Source organism: Neopsephotus bourkii, unplaced genomic scaffold, assembly GCF_033783945.1.
Source record: "Neopsephotus bourkii isolate Nb327-2 ecotype Australia unplaced genomic scaffold, CSIRO-AGI_Nbou_v1 NB_1749, whole genome shotgun sequence".
Lineage (NCBI taxonomy): Eukaryota > Metazoa > Chordata > Aves > Psittaciformes > Psittacidae > Neopsephotus > Neopsephotus bourkii.
In genome coordinates, this window is record NW_026902223.1 from 128207 (window position 1) to 143053 (window position 14847).

A 14847-nucleotide genomic window follows, 5' to 3' on the forward strand; every position below is an offset into this window, starting at 1 on the left:
TATTTGGAGGAACAAAATTGCCTCTGAAGCAGGAAGTTTCCATGACATTTCTCAGATGAAAACTGGAAACTGAAGCAATATCATCAAGGATAAAAAGTAAGATTTAATGAGACCACGTCCTTTTCTGCTACTTTTGTAGCAAGAAATTAACTATGGTGGCTTACAAACTGTGTGCATAGTAGACAAATCCCAGCACTTTTTCTGTCAGGGGTTCTATTTTTTGTTGCCCCCAGTGGTAGTACATTCTTGACCTAAAAATTCTTGACCAAGGGACTTTTAGAAGAGAAATAGTCTTTGTAAAAGATGATAATGTTCTTTCAGGTAACTGGGCTTTGCAGCAGTGCATGCTGGGCATGGAGTTCTCAGGACGGGACCTGGCTGGAAGAAGGGTGATGGGATTGCTGCCAGCAAAGGGGCTGGCTACAGTGGTAGACTGTGACAAGAGGTTTCTATGGGAGGTGCCTAAAAACTGGTAGGTCCACTTCTGTCTTCTGGTGTGTGGTTTAGATTTGCCTTACTGCCTGAGGCTGGTGACAGCCCTAATCAGGCCAGAGTAATGAACAGTGGGTAGATTCACCACTCGGAAATTATAACAGTTAGTCTCCTGAGCAGCTGTAGGATTTGGCTTAGATTCACTGCCGGAGTTGGGCATTAGTTTTTTGTATAGTGGCTTGCACAGGTTCTTACCTCCTTCTTAGGCCCTTAGATCAAAAAGTGTAAATGTTTCTCAGTCATGCCAGCAGGCTGCCACAGCTGCCGAGAGTTTCATCCTTCTGCAAAAATATTTTGGTAACTAAGTAACATAACCAACACCAAAATCCCAGTGTATGTGTGAGCTATCTTAACAGTTTAACCTTTCCATTGAAGAAAAGCGAATTTCATCCAAGAATCTAGTAGTCTTTTCCAAGGCTAAAGATACCTTCTCCCTTTCACTTCGCTGCTTAGGACTCTGGAAGAAGCAGCTTCAGTGCCTGTGGTTTATGCCACTGCTTATTATGCTTTGGTGGTTCGAGGTGGTATGAAGAAGGGTGAGAGTATCCTTATTCACTCTGGATCAGGAGGTGTTGGCCAAGCAGCCATTGCCATTGCCCTGAGCATGGGCTGCCGTGTCTTTACTACTGTAGGTGAGTACTGAGGGTCCAGTGTCACAGGGGAAAATAAAATGTATATATATAAGAAATAATAATACATGAGAGAGGAGATTGTGTGCGTTTATATATAAAAATATGCATTTGCATATGTACTTTTTGCTCCAATATGATCTCTATAACTTTGTACACTATGTAATGAAAGTGTGGAAGAATATTAAGGCTACTTCATTTTAAATTCAGTAATATGGTAAAAGAGTGTCTTATCTGTTACAAGGCTTGGTCTGTTTCGAGTCGTTGCTCCAGCTCATAAATGAGCAGTAACAACTAGACAGCCTTTGTCCTAAGGTTTGACACCTTGAGAGCATGAGAGCTTTGAAACAAGTGCTTGATGGATGCTCAGACTTAGTCCTGTGGAAAAGACATGCAGATAAAAATGGGCTGTTTCATCATTTAAAAGACCAAACACATGCAAAAAAAGAGTACTGGCATCATTCAGCCTTTCTTTTACTTTCAGGCTCCACTGAGAAACGTGAGTATCTCCAAGCAAGATTCCCACAGCTGGATGCCAATAGTTTTGCCAGCTCCCGAAATACTACCTTTGAACAACATATACTGAGACTTACTAATGGAAAAGGTAAGAGCAAAAAATACTTTTTCCTTCTTTTGTCAGCTATGCCTTATTATGCAGTTGCAGGTTCTTAAGCTAAAATGAGTCACTAGAAAGCAGGGTTAGGCTTTCAGCAGAGTTTAGAGTTGAGTTTATTAAATAGTTACTTCTCCTTTCATTGCAGGTGTGAACCTCGTGTTAAATTCCTTGGCAGAAGAGAAGCTCCAAGCCAGTTTGCGTTGTCTTGCTCAACATGGGCGCTTTTTGGAAATAGGCAAATTTGATCTGTCTAACAACAGTCAGCTTGGTAAGGTGGGGCGTTGGGAAATAGATCTCATTAGGTTTAAGCAAACGTGACAGCACAACCTATATCTTAACACCAACCGATCTTCAAATTTAGAGAAGCTATTAGCTGGGATACTTTTATCACTACTGATTTATGTAGTTTTCCAACAAATACCTTTTGGAGGAGCATAAAACATGTAAAATAATTCTCTTCTTCAAAGACTTCATTTAAAATCAGCGTAGGACATGTTGCCCACAGTGTTTGAATAGGAAAGTAGTATGAAACAGCATTTATTTCACATGGCACTGTTTACCACTGTGTCTGCTATGTTACAGATTTCCTAGATCTGTTTGACTTAGAAACTTTTGGGGATGTTACATACCCATTTGTGATAGGTGAGTGCACTGTAAAACTCAGCAAATGAAGTTCATAGCTCCACAAGCTGCAGTTTTGCCCTCTGTTCTGGGTAAACTTAATTAGTGAAAGTTAATGGAATTGTTGAGATAACTACAGAGAACCTGATCTTGAGAGAACCTTAATTTGTTGTTTCACTATCTGTGCCATTTTGAATAGAATGTGATAGTTCCAGTTGGAAGGGACCTGCACATTTGAGCTCCTTCCTATTGTTTTTAAATTTTGGGGCCCAGAACTGCACATAGAGCTCCATGTGAGGCTTCACCAACAGTAAATACAGCAGGACAGTGACCTCTTGCCCACCTGGTTCTGCTGTGTCTGGCAAACCCCAGGATGCGGTTTGCCCTCTCAGCTGGCAGGGGACACTGCTGGCTCCTACTGAGCCTGCTGCTAACCAGTTCTTCGCAGTCCCTTTCTGCAGAGCTGCTCTCCAGCCAATCCTCTCCTAACTCGTAGTCCTCTCCAATCCTCTCCTAACTTGTGTCTGGCATTATTTGGTCTCAAGTACAGAATCTGGCATTTGTTCTCAATAAATTTCCTGTCACTGATGAATGCCCAATGTTCCAGTCTATTCAGGCCCCTCTGCAAGGCCTCTTGTTTCTCAAGAGAGTCAATAGCACCTCCTAGTTTTTGATGGCATCAGGGGCAAGATCTAACTTGATTTCTCCTGGATGGCAAAACAAATTCAAATGTGTTAGTGAAAATTAACAAGTATGTTCTGCTGTTGTAGAATGATTGCATATAGCAAGTGTTGACAGTCTCTTTACATTTTGAGAGATCCTAGCATTTTGGAAAACTTCCTGTGAGAAAGAATTTCCTGTGGAGATGGACAAGGATATACATGGGGTTCCCGCTCCTCTATGATTAACTCAGCTAGACACAAAATGGCCTTTTCAGTATCAGACTGCCTATGTTATAGCTTGTCCTCTTCATACACAATTTTTGTGAGTAGAGTTTGTGTTAAACTGGTCTGCTTGTAAGAGAACAACCCAATTAATACAGCATTTAGAGTGTATATGCAAGAATGAGTTTGAAAAATGTAGAATGCTAGCAACTAACTGCTTTACTCCTGAGTCTTACTTTACTGACCTGTAAAGAAATGTTTCTGAAGCAGATGACAGACTGTTTTTAAAATGTCAGCCAGCATCAGGTCATAACCAAGTTGCTTTTTCTAGGAATGGCTCTCTTCCTCAAGAATGTGGCATTTCATGGGATCCTACTAGATGCAGTCTTTGAGGAAAATCAACAGTGGGAAGTAGTATCAGAGTTGTTGAAGAAAGGCATAAAAGATGGTGTAGTAAAACCCCTGAGGAGTACTGTCTTTAACAAAGAAGAGGTAGAAACTGCCTTCAGGTTCATGGCACAAGGAAAACATATTGGCAAAGTTATGATCAAGGTAATGAGATAATGACTCTGATTCTCATCCTCTGTAGGTGACTGTATTGGATATTTTTGATCCAGTTCCAGCTGAAGTTGAATAACTGGGGCAGCACAGGGTGGTTATTTCTACTGCAGACATTGTAACAGGTGTTTTGGGGTGGCTGGAGGAGCCAGGCCTGGAGCAGGAGGTTCAGGGGTGGCATCTGGGGGCAGCTCATCTGAACTATGTTTTTTCTCCACGGGGGGCAGGTCCAGGAGGAGGAACTGGAATCTCCTCTGAGAAGGTCTGACCCGGTTAAAATCTCTGCCATCTCCCGAACCTCCTGTCCACCTACCAAGTCTTACATCATCACAGGGGGCCTAGGAGGATTTGGGCTTGAGTTGGCACAATGGCTAGTTGAGAGAGGAGCACAGAAGCTCATACTGACATCTCGTTCTGGTGTACGAACTGGTAAGCAAAAAGGGAACATGACTGCCTTTCAGTAGATCTGAGTTTGTAGTTTCTTTCCATTTTTACAGTGTCCTATCAGTAACTAATAGTATCTTGATCTCTTTTTCTTTCCTCTCATGTATGTATTCTATCACTTGAAACAAGCCCCTTTAGTTCCAAAGGAGGAAGTATCTTTTAACTTCTTTTTTAACTACTTCTTCCCTCTCTTTTTTTTTTTTTTGTTTATGCTTCCCAATTCTATCAGCCCATTTTTTCCTTAACCAGGACTTTTTATCCAGCCTCACTTTTACCCCCTCTACGAAATCTGTCTCTTGCTACCTCATTGACTTGTGCCATAGCTGTAGCATAGGAGATCACATGCCACAAGGAAAGACCGTGCAAAACTGTTGCTCAAGTTTTGTGTGGATGCATACTCTTGATCCTTCAGATAGCTGATCTATAAAGATGCGCCCTATTATGTGATAATATCAGTAAGCATTTTTATTCAGTTTTAAGCCATTAGTTTGATTACAGTTGCAGAATTGAGATTTCTTAGTAGCGGTAGCCTTTTCACTCTTTCCTCATACAAATTCAGTCTACATAATTCTCTGTCTCTACAGATTTCTTTCCATTGATAGGTTCACAATTGTACCACTTGTTCAAACACATAGATCAGCTGTTTCTATTTCTTAAGTTCCAGTTATGCTATAATCTGTTGCCTTACTCTAGCTTTTTTGTCCGATTTTCTGCTTGTAGCTGAATTGGGTATTATTTATCTATTCAGTTCCTATCTAGTCAGAAAAGAGTAAGGAGCAGGTTAACCAAAGCCTTATGGTTTGAATGCTTCATCCCCAGGCACTGTTCACCTTTATTTTTATAGGCTATCAGGCTGAACGAGTTAGGCAGTGGAAGGCACTGGGAATCCAGGTATTGGTGTCTACCAGTGATATTGCAACGCTAGAAGGAGCACAGCTGTTGATAGAAGAAGCTTTGCAGATTGGTCCAGTTGGAGGCATCTTTAATTTGGCTGTGGTAAGTGACTTGTAAGGACTTGTAAGAGAGAAAGAGCAGCCATTCAAGTGGTTTTTCTACTGAGGGCAATCGGGCTTCATGCAGTTTTAGATTGCACCTCTGTGTTTCAAAGGACACTTTGCTTTGGCCTTACCTGGTGACTAAAGACTTAAGGGTCTGGCCGCTTGACCTGGGAAGCAACTTGTATGTGGCCAGTGATTTCAGTTGACAAATGTTGCCTGAGACCCCTGGGGACAAAAGTCCCACACAGAACTTGACAGCTGAAGGCTGCAGTGACGGTACTGAAAAAAGCAGACTTACCAAAAGCCATGTTGTCCTAGTCATTTCGGGGCATTCAGGGTATGTCCGTACTGTAAAGTTATACAAAAGCATTGTGTAGTGATACCCTCTCCTATCTCAAGCCACGTGGCCAATTTAAATGGAAAAATGCACTTCTTTTTTTTTCTCCCCTCCCTCCAGGTCCTGAGAGATGGTATGATTGAAAACCAGACCCCAGAATTATTCTGGGAGGTCAACAAGCCCAAGTATTCAGGCACCCTTCATTTGGATTGGTAAGTGTCTGTAGAAGGGACAAATATGTACTGCTTTTGTGGTCACAGAGCTGATAAAACTTAAAGCAGTTTTAAAAACTTGCCCTAGTCTTCCACAGTGACAGCGTTAGCAGGCTTTTCTGATGAAGTTTCTCTCTCCTGCTCTACTCCAAGGGTGACTCGTAAGAAGTGTCCAGACTTGGACTATTTTGTTGTGTTCTCCTCTGTAAGCTGTGGAAGAGGAAATGCTGGACAAAGTAATTATGGCTTTGCCAATTCTACCATGGAGCGTATCTGTGAGCAGCGGCATCACGATGGACTCCCAGGTAAGGTGACTTTACTGATTGCACAGAATCATCTTCCTCTCGAAACATACAGAGGAGAACCAGGTCACCAGAAATTTGTGCCTTTGTCTGGATATTGAATGTGGAAGGCTGTTTCCTCTCCTAGCTGTTACCCTGAGTCATTCATGTGTGAATGAATACTGACTGTTTAACAGAATTTTAAGGAAATGCAGGCCTTCACTTAGCTGGTTTTTAACTCCCTTTTGTTGCTGCCTCCTGCTTTAGTTAGCTGTCTAGTGTGTTCTTTCTTCTGATTTCTTCTCCAGGCCTGGCAATCCAGTGGGGAGCCATTGGTGATGTGGGCATCCTTCTTAAGACAATGGGACACAAAGAGATTGTGGTTGGAGGAACCATTCCGCAGCAAATCAGTTCATGCCTGGAGGTGCTTGACATCTTCCTGAATCAGCCTCATCCTGTCATGTCTAGTTTTGTCCTAGCAGAAAAGGTCTCTGTGAAAACTGAAGGAGGCAGTCAGCGGGATCTTGTAACAGCTGTCGCTCACATCCTAGGTAGGTGCTCTCAGACAAGCACTGCTGTGCAGTGTCTACCATCTCAATGCTTTTGGAAATCGGTGATGCTGCTGCAGATGCTCTATTCAGCATCTCCTCCTGATTTCCTGTGCTGTGGGGGTGGTGGGGGACTGTTTCCCTTACACTGATGCTTCTCTCCGATAATCAATTCATTTCTTGACCTTAGTGTATTTACATGAACACACACATACCTCACTGTCTTGGGTTTTCTTTAGAGTGGACTGGCACCTTTCTCCAAATGGAGAATCAACATGAACAGCTCCGAAGAGCAAACTTCTGGGACAGCATATAGTAGAGCAAATACATGACTAACTTTGAGTACTGTTGCAGCTTTCAAACATTCACCTTGGGATGTCTTTATGCTGCAAAAAGTAGCTTTTATGTACTTAGTGTATTCTCTCGTCAGCTGTCATTCTATGTGAACATATAGTAACCATAGCTTTACTGTGTTACAAGAAATGCCATGTCCTCCTGGCTGTTTTGTACCTCATGAATTTTACCATTGTCCCCTCTTCTTGTGCTGAAAGTGAATAATCTCTGTCAACTCTGTTGTCTCTTGTGAACAGAAGCATATACTGCTTCTTTGTTTTCTACCAAAAGGGATACTGAGACATTAAAGCCAGTCTCCTGAGTATTACTGAAGGAACTGTGGGCAGTCAGACAAGTCTGACCTCGCAGAACAGACATGGATTTAAGTCATGGGAAGGCATCTGTACCAGCTGTAGGGTTAGTTCGGAAGGAGAGACTGTGTGAAGAGAAAAAAGGGGGAAGCTAGTAAGAAGATTAATGGTGGGAGCATGGCAACATGGGGCACCAGAAGGTGGAAGTGGGAAGGAAGAGCTATAGATGCGGGTGTTGTTTTGAGAAGACTTTTACAGGTAAGGAAAGGGTAAGAAACAAACAGTGTGAAAATTGAAGAGGAAAAGGGAATGAAGACTAGAGGAATTGCTTTCTCCAGTGTGATACACGTCAAGTGTTACAATCAACCATCGTTGACTGTTTTGTGTCATGCTCTAGCTGAGGGTTAGTTGTGTTAGGTTTAGAACTGCAGTTTCAGTTAGAGCCTGCAGTAGGTGAAATTCCTCTAGGTGACTGTTCTGAGCTTGGTCTAGAGCTGTAGTGGCGAAGTTCACACCTATTTATCTGGGACTGATGTATCCCCTGTCATAAAAGCTGCACACATTTAACATGTACTCTAAAGACAAGATCCTATATAAGTAGCCTACATGTGGACTGCAGAAGAGGTAACTTGTTGAGAGCATTAGATGATCCTAAAATGTAATTCTCTAGCTGCAGTTTAGTCAGGTTTCAGGAGAAAGAAGGAGATTGAGAAGAAAACTGCAAGAGGCCTACAGCTGAAAAGAAATTGGCCTTTTATTGGTGTGTTCTTTTTTTCTCAGGTGTCCGTGATGTGAATAGTCTGAATGCTGAGAGTACCTTGGCAGACTTGGGCTTGGATTCCTTGATGGGTGTGGAGGTGCGCCAGACGCTGGAGAGAGACTATGACATTGTTATGACCATGAGAGAAATCAGACTTCTTACAATCAACAAACTCCATGAGCTTTCTTCCAAGTCCAGGACAGCAGAGGGTATAGTGCCTGCCCTGGGGTTGCTGACAGTCACCTGAATGCAAATAATTAAGTTTCCAATCAGTTTCTTTTGTCTCTAGTGGCATAAGCCTCAAATAATTAAATAAGGTTATAGCTGAAAGGCTTTTAAGTGACAGACATGTCACTGAAGTGAATTGGGCACTGGGGTCAGGCACATCAGTTCTGGGGGCAGGGTATAAGAAAAGAGTGTGAAAGCCACTTTCTTGCCTGGCTTGTATCTGCCTGTATGAGTACTCCTCTGCAGCTGTGTGCAGGATGCAATTTGATACCTTTTACCTGTCTAAGGAGTAAACAACGTAATGTCATGCTTACTGTAAGCTAAAAGCATATGCAGTTGCTGAAGATCTCTGTGCCCTGATGATTTAGTGAGCCAATGGGATAATCCAGAGCAACCTTAAGATTCTCCTTCAGGACTATGAGTGTGTAACCAAGACTGATCCTGAATCTAGTTGTATTTTGTCTGGTGTGCTTCCCTTCAAAGAGCTAAAGCCATCCCAACTGATGAAGACAGGCCCAGGCAAATCTCCAAAACTAGATTTGAACAACTTGTTGGTGAACCCAGAAGGGCCAACAATCACCCGCCTCAATGATGTTCAGAGCACAGAGCGCCCTCTTTTCCTTGTTCACCCCATTGAAGGATCTGTTGCAGTTTTCTACACTCTCACCTCCAGACTTCATATGCCCTGCTATGGGCTCCAGTGCACAAAAGGTATCTCAGTTCATCATCTTGAATTTGTAAAATAACATTCTGCTTTTTGGTTGCCTTATAGAGATAGCTTTGCTTCTAGACTCTTAAACTTTGAGGTTAAAGTATTGGTACCTATAGCCTGCACAGGGTCACGTTAGACTTCCCCAAATAACAAGAGAAGTTAGATTATGTATGGGTTAGATTATGTATGGGCAAATGGAACAATTGGATGTTGCAGAGTCCCTGCCAGCAGATAAACATGCAGGAGAAAAACAAGGCATGGTGTTCTACCTGTCTTTGGAAAGCAGCAACATTACTATTCTTTGTCCAAAATGTTAAGTTGCTAACCATAATTTGGAAACTGACCTTCAACAAAATAACGAGGATGTTTCCACCTGTCTGGCAGTGTGTTTCACTGGAGTCTGTTTCTAACTTGCTTCTGTGTTCTAGCTGCTCCCTTGGACAGCATACAGAGCCTGGCAGCCTATTACATTGACTGTATGAAGCAGATACAACCTGAAGGACCTTACCGCATTGCTGGGTATTCCTTCGGTGCCTGTGTAGCCTTTGAAATGTGCTCCCAACTGCAAGACCAGCAAAATGCTTCCCATGCACTCAACAGTCTGTTCCTCTTTGATGGGTCTCATTCCTTTGTGGCAGCATACACTCAGGTAAGAGACATAAAGAAAATCTATTGTCTGGGGATCATCCTGTGTCAGGGCTCACATTCTAAGATCCTGCTGCTCTAGATATGAATCATCTGAAAAGCTGACAGATGTCTTGACAGGGGAATTGGGAGACGGCTGTAGATACTGGATGCTTAGGAATGGCTGAAGGATGGAAGCATATGGGGGGTGGTCTTCATTAACTGGTGAGGGCTAGGACACAAATGTTGCTCTTGCTATGATGAATTGTAATAGTATGTTTCTGGAAGATCCTGGAGCCTGCAAGACAAGAAAGATCCTTGTGTAGGGGTGCTAGGAAACCTTGCTTAAGCATACCCTTGCATTTCCATTGTACTTTCTATAGGATACTAGGCTCTTGGTAATTGCCACCGGTGGATCTGTCCTCATGGGATCTTTATTCTTTCTTTTTTTCCTCCCTCACTTTTTCCTGGTTCAAAGCCATTTGTTCTGTAATTATTTTTTATCATGTTCACATTTTATTCTTCTCCTACAGAGCTACAGAGCCAAGCTGGCCCAAGGAAACGAGGCTGCATTGGAGACTGAAGCATTGTGTGCCTTTGTTCAGCAGTTTACAGGCATTGAATATAATAAGGTGATGTTGGTTTGTTTGGGGCTTTTTGTATCTTTGTTTCACAGGAGGGCTGTGGTTTTCTGTTTAACAGATGGATTATCAGATATTGAGACTAATGGAAAAAAAATTAATATTTCCAGCTGCTGGAGGTTCTTCTACCCCTGAAAGATCTGGAGGCTCGTGTGAATGCTGCTGCAGACCTGATAACTCAGATGCATGCGAACATCAATCGTGAAGCACTCAGCTTTGCTGCTGCTTCCTTTTACCATAAACTGAAGGCTGCTGACAAGTATATACCAGAGTCTAAGTACCATGGGAATGTGACACTGATGCGTGCAAAGTCTCACAGTGAATATGAAGAAGGACTGGGTGGAGACTACAGACTCTCAGAGGTCAGTCTGAGGCCTGCTGGTGACTGTTGAAGTTCTCTTGATACTTGAGGGAGAAAAAGAAAAGCATGGAAAATCATCCTTACTGCAGAGGAAAGGATGAAACCGAAAGAAATTACAATTCTGCAGCTATTGTGCTCTAACAAGAACTTAAAGTCCCTAGAGGCAAATGAGTTGACTGGTTCCAGGCATTTTCTCAGGCTAGTGAGGGCTAAAAGGAGGTCTACCCTCTCTATTGGATAAGTGTTTCTATAGCTGGTTCTTGCAGCTCTCTGTCTAGACTTCAGATAATAAAGATGTTAAGAGTAACTGGACAGAAGTAACTTTTAGTCTTCTGTCGCTGTAAACTCCCAAAGTTTGTCTACTGCTTGAGGGCAGACTTCTGAAGAGCAATTGTCAGACTTGACAACAGAGGTCGCTCTTTAGCTTTTAGCTTTTGGGGACCACTTTGAAGTTAGTATGCGGGTTTCTTGTGAGCCTGAAAACCGTACTTTTTCAGCCCATGGTCCAAATAAGGTCACTGGTCTCTAGCCCTGTTCATGTAAAAGGGTTAAGTGTCTTACATTATTGTACAATACCAGGGAAAAGGGAGACAGTTTTGGAACACCTGCTTCTGGTATCTCTTGTCCATTCATACTTCTAAGTTATACTCATTATTGATGCTAGGTTAACTCGTATGTTATTAAGAGTTACATAATGACCTTAAAGGAAGATTTGATGGTGGTGGGAGAAAGATTAGGCCGAGGGGGTGGTTATTTGATTTTCCTAAGGGCTTGGAAGTAGCTATTTTATCATTTTTTGATGTTGTAGGTAAATTATTCAGTTAGCGTCAGGTTTGCTTCTTGGCCAGCTTATATTTGAGTGGGTCACCTGTCAGGCTGTCAAATTATCATGCTTTAAAACTGATTCCAAGCAATGCCCTGCAGCTGACCTATAGAAATGTGTCACAGTGAAACTGGTGCTGTTTTCAATTGAGTTTGACCGAGACAGTGTTTATAAACTATGAGTGATTTAGAAGGCTGCCAAACCCAAACCCAACTACCTGATTATATGTGTGACTGTAAAGCTTTTCTTTTCCATATCTATGCAGGTATGTGATGGGAAAGTATCTGTCCATGTTATTGAAGGGGATCACCGCACCTTGTTGGAGGGAGATGGCGTTGAATCAATTATTGGGATCATCCACAGCTCACTGGCAGAGCCACGTGTCAGTGTCAGAGAGGGTTAACTTCTGCTTGCTTACCACCAATGGTGAAGAAAATGCCAACAACATTCTTTGTTATGACAGACCCCAAGGAACTCTTCCTGTTGTTCAACATCTCATCTGCTCTGCTGCCAGAACTGGGAAGTCCAGCTGAACTTGATTTCTTTCTCTTGCTCATCTTTTCCTTTCCCAACTTTCAGGGGTTCTCTCTCCTTGTTCTCTTCGTATGCTTTGTTTTCCCCTAGTATCCCTGTCTGTGTTACTCTAGTGCTCCAACTCTGTCACTATGCACTGCTGTGAGGGTTGCCCATTGATGGTTGTTCCTACACCCTTGGCAGTATGAAAAACAAATTTAGGAGTAGATTTCTTGTGCTCTATATTGTTTTTGTCTTAGCAGTATTCCAAAGCATATGTGATAGCACTTGTTGACCAAGCCCAGTGAGCAGGGAGAAGAGCTGCAGCTGATTTCTGAGATACCTTTTTGTCTGTGAAGAGTCTGTCTGTGGCTGTGTCAGAAAGAGAATTCCATTGAGGCTTTTGTAACTTTTTTTTTTGTCATTTGATATATTCTAAGTATTTATTATGTCAAAACCAGAGACTTCTTACTTGGTTTTAATTTATCGTGGGTTATAGAAGAAAGGAAACATCCCTTTTTGGAGGGGAAAGCTTATTCTACAAGGGGAAGTTGCCTATATGTTAAACCAAAGTGCATCTTTGGAATAGTGTGGTTTCTTTTTCTTCTGGGTTTTTTTTTTCTCTTTCTCCCACTGCCATTCTCAGTTCAGAAAGGAAAAGGTAGTAGTGAGGAAGGCAGGGTTCTTGCCATCATCCACTTTTTTTGGGAGGGGGGCGGAGGGAGTGGGGGAGTGTAGGATGGATGCCACTCTATGGAACAGTCTTAACACTTGGTCTGATAAAAAGAAGGCAAAGCTATCCGTAGGCAGGTACTTTATATTTGTGCAAGGTTCTGTGCTCTGCTCTGTCAGAACCTTAGTAAAGCATTAAGACTATTGCTTTACATTTTTCCTTCCCACCTCCAGTCTTGCCACCCAACCAGACGTTTGAAGTGGGGGTAGGGGTGGGATAAAGTTCTTCAGTGATAACTTAACAAATCATCTTACCCCTCCCTGCCCTTCCATAACCAAAGTTCAGGCAAACATACAAGTATGTACCCACAGCCCCTGTATATTTTATTTAGCACAGGGTCTTCCTAAGCCTTGTGTATTCATTTTCCTCTCAGTAATGAGACCGGAGATCCCACAGAAGTTAGTTAAGTAATCAGTTTGATGGCATGATTTTAAGACATAGTACCTTTTTAAAGGAAACTTGCATAAAATTCAATAAACTTGTTGCCTTTGCTATGCTGAATCTGTCCTTTCCGAAATCAGTAAATCCTTAGTACACCTATGATACAGAGGAGATGTGGGTAGCAACAAAGCCCCAACTAGGAGGAGCTATTCTGCCTCTCAGAACTGCTATAGATCCCCAGTTCTCCCCATCTTAACCCCAAGCGAAGTGTCCTGGTAGTACAGGAGCATTTCAGTGACAGGAATAGATGGCTCTTCACTGCATGTTCTGACCTAGTGTCTTGCTTATGCCACCCTCTGTTGATAGTGGCTGGGTTAACTGGTTTTAGTTTTATAAAGTGTTTCTTCTGTGAAATCTGAAATAAAACCAATATAATGTCACCTTAATTTCCAAAATAAGTCTTGTTCTTTTTTTCTTTTTTTCTTTTTTTTTTGTTGTTGGTTTTTTGGTGTTTTGTTGGGTTTTTTTTTAATATGTTTTGGTCTTAACAGTGTCTTTTTGGCTTTCCTAGTATTAAACAAAATTGATCACTGGTTGGCTTTTTGTCTTCTTCTCTACCACCATTTTTTAATCCTGTGTTTCATCTACAGTCTCTCATTTCTTGGTAAAAAGCAAAACCTGCTTCTGGCATATCTGAGTTGGAGTCTGTAGAAATAATAACAATAATAAAGAAGACTACTTACTCTGGAGCATGGCTTCTTGTTGCCATGATTTTGCACACACCCGCAAGATTGAAGTGGAAACTCCCACATTCTAATCCTGACTCCACTATTGTGGTTTGGAACAAGCCATTAATTCTACTGCCTCAGTTTACCTATTTGTAAAATGGGACTAATGGTATCTACCTCAAGGTCACTGAGAGTGTTACGTAATGGGTATAAATGCTGTCAAGTTATTAGGTATGACTAGCTGTTAGGCAGTAACAGGAGGGGAGGTGGCTAATGTGTGAGGGTGAGGTGCCTTATAGCCACGAAGAATCTAATACTGAAGAGTGGCTGTGTGAACTGGGCATATGTGCATGCTCTGCGACTTCATTATATCTACTGCATATTATCCATGCACATCTTGGCATAGGATACTACGTAACAAAACAAATGTGGTTGGTTGATTGGTTTGTTTTAAATTTAACTACTGGCAGTTGTAGTGAGCCTGAACAAAACGTTGAAAGAATTCTACTTGGCTTGGTTCAATTGAAAACCTAGAAGGAAAAAGAAAGGAGTGATTAAACTTCAAGCAGACAAACCACAATAGTTCTGTGCTAAAATGTTTTAACAAATCTTGAGTAAGGGGAAGCAAGGACTAATGCTGTTCCAGCTGGTGGGGCAGGAGGTGGATGAGTGCTCTGTATAAAAAGTTCATGGTCTCATCTAAGCAAAGCTTGAAGATAACTGGTTTAGAAATAGAAGTTTCTCAAGGACTTAGTCTATACAATCTCAATGTTGCTTTCGTTGTTACTTGAAAAGCAGAAGTTTGTTTTGGGTTTGATTTCCCCCCCCAGTTGTGTAACTGTGAGCTGCTGCCCTGTATCCCATTCTGCAACTGGCTGCTGAACACAGTGTGCCAAAAATAAAAATCTTACTAGCACTGGTACTGCTTGTTCTTTCTCACTAGTCCATCAGATAGGCATAGGTGAACGGTAATATACATTCTGCAAAATTGAAAACTACGGTTGCTTGCCTTGAGAAGATGAGGGCAGAAGTCAAGTCCTTCACAACTACCCTTCTATATGAAATTGAAGTGGGAGTTT

The 14847-nt window shown here is 42.0% G+C and overlaps 1 protein-coding gene across 1 annotated transcript in view; it reads left to right on the forward strand.

Annotated features, from left to right (window-relative positions):
- FASN (fatty acid synthase) overlaps positions 1–13486 on the forward strand; it is a 44153-nt gene extending 30667 nt beyond the window's left edge. The window contains exons 28-43 of the mRNA XM_061376907.1: positions 322–472; positions 946–1124; positions 1606–1725; positions 1883–2005; positions 3574–3794; positions 4028–4229; positions 5089–5240; positions 5700–5791; positions 5945–6096; positions 6381–6623; positions 8045–8233; positions 8736–8963; positions 9393–9613; positions 10122–10220; positions 10340–10591; positions 11679–13486. Coding sequence (XP_061232891.1) covers positions 322–472; positions 946–1124; positions 1606–1725; positions 1883–2005; positions 3574–3794; positions 4028–4229; positions 5089–5240; positions 5700–5791; positions 5945–6096; positions 6381–6623; positions 8045–8233; positions 8736–8963; positions 9393–9613; positions 10122–10220; positions 10340–10591; positions 11679–11816 — 2762 coding nt within the window. The 3' untranslated portion in view covers positions 11817–13486. The remainder of the gene's footprint in view (positions 1–321; positions 473–945; positions 1125–1605; positions 1726–1882; positions 2006–3573; positions 3795–4027; positions 4230–5088; positions 5241–5699; positions 5792–5944; positions 6097–6380; positions 6624–8044; positions 8234–8735; positions 8964–9392; positions 9614–10121; positions 10221–10339; positions 10592–11678) is intronic.
- Positions 13487–14847: the final 1361 nt, after the last annotated feature.